This window comes from Sinocyclocheilus anshuiensis, unplaced genomic scaffold, assembly GCF_001515605.1.
Source record: "Sinocyclocheilus anshuiensis isolate Anshui unplaced genomic scaffold, SAMN03320099.WGS_v1.1 scaffold111, whole genome shotgun sequence".
NCBI classification, from domain to species: domain Eukaryota; kingdom Metazoa; phylum Chordata; class Actinopteri; order Cypriniformes; family Cyprinidae; genus Sinocyclocheilus; species Sinocyclocheilus anshuiensis.
In genome coordinates, this window is record NW_015552549.1 from 1025725 (window position 1) to 1034645 (window position 8921).

The 8921-nt window shown below is 38.0% G+C and overlaps 1 protein-coding gene across 1 annotated transcript; it reads right to left on the minus strand.

The window, feature by feature from the left end:
- Nucleotides 1–1285: 1285 nt before the first annotated feature.
- Nucleotides 1286–3342, minus strand: adrb2a (adrenoceptor beta 2, surface a). The gene is made up of 2 exons (XM_016454911.1): nucleotides 3139–3342; nucleotides 1286–2977 (listed from the first exon to the last, which is right to left on the minus strand). Exon 2 carries the CDS (start codon nucleotides 2972–2974, stop codon nucleotides 1754–1756), a length of 1221 nt encoding a protein of 406 aa, XP_016310397.1. The 5' UTR covers nucleotides 2975–2977; nucleotides 3139–3342; the 3' UTR covers nucleotides 1286–1753.
- Between the last annotated feature and the right edge of the window lie 5579 nt (nucleotides 3343–8921).

Genomic DNA, 8921 nt, shown 5'->3' on the forward strand with positions numbered 1-8921 from the left:
TATATATATATATATTTGGAATATTTACATATACATTGACATTGTTTGACTTATGTTTCCAATGTAAAATCTTGGACAGATTTACAGTGTGCCCTTTTAGGAAGCTGGTTTTAAACTGCACTTTGATGTAATGCTTCATTGAAACAGAAATATTTGTATTTTATCCATGAAAAGTAAACATGTAGAAATGTTTGAAATCCTCAAAGTGTTTTGCTTTGCACATAAAATTGATCAAGACAGCAAAAAGCCACAACTGATATGAAGAGTTTTCCTAAAGAGCAAAGTTCACAGTTTTCGACTGCATAAACAGGCTGCACAGTAACAGAGAGACACTTGCCCTAAATTAATAGTTCACAGACACTGACAAGCATTGAAACGGTTTACCATTTATGCAGTTTATGATATGCATGGAACATTAGATTAAACGCCTGAAATATGAGTGAGTGAGTGAGGAACAGGGAAATTGCTGCGTGCTTTGCACTGCATGCATTAGCTGAGCCTGACAAGAAACTCGATGCCTCCTAATTTGTTTATCTTTCTAGATAAGGTTTTTTTTTTTTAGAGGGAGTCACATAATGACTTTGATAAACACTGAAATTCAGGGATTTACACGGAGGCTTGTTGGACTTTTGTTGCTCATTTGTTGAGACTTGTTGCTCATTTGTATTGGAAAATGTTGTAGGGTGAATAATTGAGGATTTGGCAGCATTCAGGACTGTGCCTGCTGAGGGAACCAAAATGACATAACGCAGATCAAAACGGGCCACCAGAGAAGTTCTGTTATCGTACATGTTTTAAGCAAGAGATACAGATTTTTGTTTATGCTGTGAAAATGCCATATTGTGCATTAGCATAAAATGGTTTATATTTGTTGACTTCCATCTAAGGTTACTCAGCTTAAGAAATCACATGACTAAAAGACTGAACTTTATAATTAAGCAATTTCCTTAAAGAAGCTGGTATGAACATATGGTTTCTCTTCCTCTTTCATTGTGGTAAGAGGCTTTGTTTCTGTGCTGACTTACCAATTGGGTCAGTTTTAACCCAGACATTTTTAGATGTACTCTAAAACAGGGCTGTGGCAGGTGTAAGAATTTTTATGTGGTGTAATTTTTTTCTGTATCATCAGAAATGGCCTGTTTTACAGTAATGAACCTTATACTTTATATGAAGTAATGCTTGTGTTTTGTGCATATGTGAGCCTGAATAACTGAATGATTTAATATTTAATCATCCAAATTTAGCTTACAGTAAGTTACAGTAATAATATTTCAGACACCAATACCTGTTACTCTGTTAATCTAATGAAAGCAAACCATTCTTTAAAACTGCAACTCAGTTCCTCAGTTTAAGCAAGATTACAGAAACATGACTCAGAAGGAATGTCCCTTTAGTGAACAACCACTTCAAAGTGTCTTTTTGCTATCAAAGAAGTACAATCTCTGCAAGCATTTCCGTTCATTTAACACTGACTTGATAAGCATTTTTAGCTTCTAGTTCGCCGTTTTCTTTAGCTGAAACTACTTTTTGAGGGCGCAAACAGTTTTATGAGCGAGGTCATGGTGAAATGAACCGATAGAGCAAGTGAATCTAGAAGAGAAAGCAATGAGGTAGATGAGGAAAACAAACATTTAAAAATGTCCCTTTTTCAAACACACACCCACCGTTGGCCACTTACCAGAGGAGGCATAACCTGTCCTTATGTGACACATTGAGCGGTCACAGTGGAACGAGTCTGGACTCGCAAGGTGATTTACAACACACTCATTATGTTTTTACTGCAGTTCCCATTAGAGTCCGTTTTATCTGCTGACATGCATCCCTCTTTCTCAGAGTTGCCCTCAGCTGGGTCACTGTCTTGTGAGCTGCCTTTGCTTCGCCCTCGGTGCTCACTTTGCCAGCTGTGCCCACTATATGTATATCCATTGACTGGCCTAATGTTAGGGTAGCGCGACCTGTTGAGGCATAGGATCTCCTTGAAAGTGTACCTAAACTCTGGACTTCTACAGTAGATCAGTGGGTTAAAGGCTGAGTTAGCGTAACCTATCCAGTTTAAGATTTTGAATGCAATATTGTTCAGTTCTTGGCCATATATGGCAGTGACCACATGTAGTACAAAGAATGGGAGCCAACACAGCGTGAATATACCCATAATGATGCCCAAAGTCTTCAAAGCTTTATGTTCCTTTAAGCAGAATTTGGGCTTCTTGGCAGTCCTTGCCTCACAGTGGATGCTTGCCGCCTCTTGCTTTTTGCCGTTGTTCTGAGCATGAAATCGTCCCTCACTTTTGTCTATCTTCTTCAGCTGCTTCCTTGCCTCCTGGAAGACGCGGCTGTAGACGAAAATCATGATGACCAGGGGGATGTAGAAAGAGATTATGGATGAGATGATGGCATAAGGGCGATTGGTGTTGAAGTCACAGCAGGTAACATTCTTCAAGCAGCACTTTGCAACATTACTATCGGAAATCCACCAACCCATATGGATGGGTAGGAAGGAAATGAGCCCGGCGATGACCCACACCAGCAGCACAATGATGCGAGCTCTGCCCTTGGTCAGTAAGGACTGGTAGCGGAAGGGGGATGTTATGGCGATGTAGCGATCCAGAGCGATGACACAGAGCGTCTCGATACTGGCTGTGACGCACAGAACATCGGTGGCCGTCCAGAAATTACACCAGAATTTGCCAAAGTGCCAAGTGTCAAGGATGATGAAAATGGCGCCAAAAGGCACCACCACCAATCCCATGACCAGGTCTGCACACGCAAGTGACGTAATGAAGCAGTTTGTGACGGTCTGAAGTCGTTGGAAGCGGCCAATGGCTGTAATCACTAACACATTGCCGAAGACGATGACCAGAACAAGAATGGACATGAGTGTGCCCAGAATCACCATCTGTGGTTCACCAATGTTGGAGGAGTTAGATGTTAAATTCTTACACTCGTCAGGTGCAGGGGAAGGTGTGGTTTCCATGACCTGACAGAGATTGAAAAGGAAAAGCAGAAATATGCTGAATTAGTTAAAAAAAACACACACAAAGGCTTGTGTACTGAAAATGTAAAAATGTAAACAGTAATTAAACAAGTTGTAAAAACAGTGCAACTCAATGCAAAGATAATGCTTTTTTTTTTACAAACCTCCAAAAACGGCTTCCAACTCCACTCCTCCTTCCATATAAAGTTACAGTATGCTTTTAAGGTCTGTAGGTTTGTTACAAATAAGTAGATCCTTCCCACATTATGGCTTTCTCTTGTGTGCTTATCTCTCTCTCACTTTTGCTCTCTCTTCCTCTGTCACCACAGCAGTCTTCTCAACTTTTCTCAGACACAGTCACTCTGTTGAGCGGTGTTACGTTAAGTGTGGCTCCCAGGCTATTTGTCAGAGCCCTTATAACATTCTGTGATGACATCATAGCTGACTTCCAGCCAATGAGCTGAGAGTGAGTTGAAGGCTGCACTGCTGCTACAGAATTAACTAACAACATTCTGACAGCTACAGTGAGACTATTTGAATTGTATTTCAAACAGTTAATGCAGACTAGTTTTAAATATTTTTTCTGTTCTGATACATTGTTTCTGGCTTTTATGAAAGTTTGTGTTCTGTAACTCATGAAATTCATTCATGTAAGTGCTTTGGCACTGACAAGACTATATATATATATATATATATATATATATATATATATTCGTTCTCGTGTGAATGACAAACTGAACTTAACTGATATTTTTATCAAAAGCGACTTATAGAAGAAAATAAAGGAACATAAGGAATTTGTCACAGAGCCGACAATATTAGTGTACCATCCGAGATTTATTGGAAAGCTAGGAATCAAGCTAGACCAGAGGTGAAATGCAAAGAATATGAGGAAATTTCTATTTGTTTGTTTGTTTGTGTGTGTGTATCTGCCTTTGAGGTTGTGGACTCAAGTTCTTGTGCTTCAAATTTCAGTGCTTTAAATTTCGAAGGTCTGCTTTGGTTTTGTCCATGATTCAGAGATGAAACTCTGAGCACGTCTTCATTTGTGAATTTTGTGAAACAATGCCCATATCATTGTTTGAGTTGCTGGCTTTGCTTCCTGTGGGTCAGACCTGCTGAGCAGGTCTATACAGTCTTTATATGCTAGAGAGAGTAAAAGATCTTAGTGCCGATTACTATTGTCCATGTATCATCTGAATGTCCAGAATCATGCCTCCAGCACCACTAAAGCCCAAATACCTTTAGTGTTTTTAGCTTATTATATAACTCAAATGTAAAAAAACAAACAGTCATGCTTAAAAATGAAAATCACCCAAAAATGAAAACACCCCATGGTTTCAAACCTGTATGATTTTTTATTTATATATATATATATATATATATATATATATATATAAAAGGTTTGGAACACAGTGAAGGTGAGTAAATGTCTTTCAGTGTTTTAAAATCATCACATGTTCAAAAACATATTATTTAACTTTTTTTAGTTATTGACATTATGTTCTTTGAATATGTTTTTATATGTATTATATATATTTGTGACATTTAATGACCTAGAGTGGCTACACAGTCAAATGCAAAGGTCAAGGTCAAGGTCAAGGGCAAGTTTATTTATATAGCACCTTAAAAGCAACGTGTGCTGACCAAGGTGCTGCACAGCCAAAAAAAAACAAAAACATATTGACCAACAAATAAAAACATCATAAAGACACATAAAATTTAAGATCCTTAAAATCTAACTATATAAATGAAAAGTAAAATATATATATATATATCACCAAACAAAGAAAACATAAAAAAACAAAAAAATACAAAGACAAATATAAAACAAAACAAACAAACAAAAAATACAATTGTGCTGTTTATTATAAATCTTGCAGTTTTCTTCAGCATATAGCCATATGTACTGTATGTGGCCATGGTATCAGTTTTACTGTAGAGTTTGATTAGTCTTACTGAATGAAAATTAGTGGGTGGACTTTGAGTACCCTTGGAACATGGAGATATGAGTAGTGATCAATAGCTTTCTTCGCCACTTTCTCTACTATGCGTGGTTTGTCTATGTGCTCTCTGATGGCCATGTACTGTGTGTTACAATATGGATATGAGGTGAAGATCAGATAAGATGTGGCAGTGTCATGTCTGCAGAGATATTAGAGGAGGGGTCTGTGAATTTGAGTAAGATGGCTTCTTTTGAAAGTTATTGTGGAGAAGGAGGATGTATGTAGAAGTGGGAATGAATGGGACTACAGCAGGGGTGCCCAATCCTGCTCCTGGAGGGCCACCTTCCAGCAGAGTTTAGCTCCAGCCTAATTTAACACACCTGAACCAGCTAATCAAGGTCTTCAGGATCACTTGACAACTTACAGAAATTTCATGGGAGCAGCAGATTTAATTTGTTTTTGCCATCTGTGGTTTCAGACTGAATAAAGAAGCTGCCAACAACAAAGGGTGTGGTGCTTGTTTGTTCAGTTGTCAAATATGTGATAACTTAATGATTAGTTGTTGAGTCAATAAATCTAGATTTTTTTGTTCTCAAGCCACTGAACTCTGTGTACCAACTTTGTTTTAGTCATATATAGATATAATTTTATAACATTTCTTTCATTTAAGTTATTAATCTAATATTAATATTTAACTAATTATTATTTTAATGAACAAAACTGTTTTAATGTTAGTTTACAGTAACACTGTTGAGTACAATGAGGCATTGTCTCTGTCTCTGCGTTATTTGAGACTTCTGTTTATGGAATGCTTGGTACTGGTAGTTCCTGAAAAAGACAGTTTAAAAGTAGCTTGTTTGCCACCAGTTCACAATGGTCCATCTTTTTCAATGAAAAAAGCAATCTAATACCATGACCAATTGCTTGACCAGCATAATCGCATAATCGTTACATAATAATAATCGTTGAGGGTTCAGTCTGGACTGATGATCCAAAAACTGTGGTAAGAGTGATCTATGAACTGAAAAATAACTAAGAATGCATTGCACAGCAGAGCTCTTAAGCACAAATTGCTCCAGGTCCAAGTAGTAAATGTACTGATAAGTGCTCTGGGTAACAAAACATGTCTGCTAGATAAGTTACAGTATATAAAGTTAAATACCTTAATTTTTAATCCCTTTGGAGAAACTGGTCATCCTGAAATTAATCAGAATCAGAATGAGCTTTATTGCCAGGTATGTTTACACATACGAGGAATTTGTTTTCGTGACAGAAGCTTCCACAGTGTAACAGAATGACAGTGACAGAACAAAAAACACAGATAATAAAAAATAGAACAAGTAAATAAGGAATAAAAATATATAAATTGACAGTTGTATGTGCAGGTATATTACAATAGACAGTTTTTGTATGTACAGGTACTGTATATTATGTGCGATTCAATGATGGCGGAGTAGAACTGTTTCAGCAACTGTTAAACAGGAACAACCAGGAATTAAATTCCTTTCCCTTCAAGTGGGACAGATCGAGAATGTTAAACATGACCATGTCAATAGGGCAGTCGTAGCCTAAAGATTAGAGTGTCGGACTTGTAATCCGAACGTTGCAGGTTCGAGCCTCAGGTCCGGCAGGAATTGTCGGTGGGGGGAGTAAATAACCAGTGCTCTCTCCCACCCTCAATACAACAACTGAGGTGAGACCCTTGAGCAAGGCACCGAACCCCAACTGCTCCCTGGGTGCCGCAGCATTGGCTGCCCACTGCTCCTCCGGGTTTGTGTTCACGGTGTGTGTGTGTGTGTGTGTGTTCACTGCTGTGTGTGTGCACTTTGGGTGGGTTAAAATGCAGAGCACTAAATCCAAGTATGGGTCACCATACTTGGCCACATGTCACGTCACTTTCTCCTCTATTGAACATCCAGACTGTCCATCTGGTTTCTGTCAGGGAGAGCGAGGCGATTGGCCGTCTCATGGCTGCCACATGAATTGTCCCGAGAGTTAGTGTGACAAAGTCGGATTTAACAACTAATATATTTTTGGAATGGTAAATAACTTCCAGTTGGAGTTTAGTGTAAATTTCCAACGTGTGCAGTCCATGTAATTCTGCTGACGGTGTGTCCCGTGAGTGTGTCCCAGCATCACAACTTTGTATGTGCACTTGGATGGGTTAAATGCAAATTCTGAGTATGGGTCGCTTCACTTCACGTCAACCAAACTTTACATATCAAATTTTATGCAAACAGGGGTGTCTTTGATGAATGTTTATAAGAACAGCATTTATCTAACATAGAAACAATTTGTAACATTATAAATGTATTTACTGTCATTTCTGATCAATTTAATGCATCCTTTCTGAATAAAAGTATTCATTTATTTATCATTTTAAGCACAAACATACAAATTCAGGCAGTTTATATATATATATATATATATATATGTATGTGTGTATGTGTGTGTGTCTGTGTCTGTGTCTGTACACACACACACACACACACACACACACATAAATACATGTGACATATAAGGAGCTGTTTCACTGATGTGGACCTTTGAATCTGATGTAGCTATCTATTCTTTCTAATAAAAGCAAAAAGCAAAGTTGTTAATATTTCTCTGAAAAATAGAGCAAATGTTCATATTCCATCTGGATTTTTAGCCTTACTAACCTGTACAAAGGCTAAATTTGCATATGGAGTATTCTGTGAATCCATGATTCATAATACAAGATTGAATTCTGTTGAAGTCTGTATATTGTGGTTTTTGGGAATCAGTGACATTTTTACAGTTGGCTTCACTCCCTATCGAGTACGACTAGACAGGCCTTATATGTTGTATGAGTAATCTTAACCAATCGCAGTGCTGAATACTGATGTGCATGTGGACAGATTCTTTGGAATCAACTGTTTATTTTCCTTATATCTCTGTGACCTTCCGGATATAAATAAATTCCAACACCCCCGTCATCAGGAAATCCAGATGCTGGCTGGCAAAGTTATAAAGGGCACTGGTAAAAAAGAAAAAATGGATAGAGAGGTCTTCCAGAATGTGCTCTATGGAGACATGGCCGCCAGTGAATTCTGAAGAGGGAGCTGTGTTTTCATGTTGGTTCTAATTGGCTTGGTATGTATTGGCTTAACATCATAAGGGCTGTGTCTCGCTGTAGGCGTTGATACTCTCAGAGTATGAGAGCTGAATTCCTCAAGGAGAGGAGGAGCATGTGGAAATGTCCTAGAGGAGAGAAGTTGTTTTTTAATACCAATGAGTCGGACAGTTGCAGGTGGGAAGATGGTGTTTTTAGAGTAAGAAAATAATAAATTGGCTTTAGTTTTTTTTCTGTATTATAATTCCCAAAAAGCTAATGTTCCATAACAAATCAACAATTATGAATGAACTTCATAATTTATCACCTTTGGCCCACCTTCCTGAAACACTGCCATTGCTGCCATTTGAATGAAGGATTGTTGTATACCACTTGAGTGCCCAAACTGCAGTTTCCATTGAACAGAATGCAATAATAATAACTTGCCAGATTACTATGACACTAGATTGTATTTTATATCAGTCTTCTGCCAGATCCTGCAAGAGAACCAAGCAACCTGTCCTGAAAATAACAAGTGCAAAGTCACTGTATGTATTTATGCATGTATATTGTGTGTTTGTTTGTGTGTGCATATATGTCTGCCTGCACCTATTTTGTCAGTCTTAATCTATGTCTGTCTGTACCTATTTTGTAAGTCTTTGCCTCTGACTAATTTTTTCCTCATCCAGTCTTATCAGCACCATATAGGGTGATGGCGAGTGTGTAGATGAGAGGCAGCAAGTTTCTTTTGGACAGACAGAGGTTATCTACAGGAAAACCCGTAAGCACATTTAATTCGCAGTCATTTACGTGGCATTACTCCCTGCTTCTGTGAAGTATTTTAAAAGCACTGTATCATTTGTTTTCATACCCTTTAAACTGTCAGCTGACTTTATTATACTGTATGGAACTGGGTTTGACATTA

What these genes read in the sequence shown, in the direction of transcription:
- adrb2a (XM_016454911.1), bottom strand. Translation starts at nt 2,974, where the DNA reads ATGGAAACCACACCTTCCCCTGCACCTGACGAGTGTAAGAATTTAACA.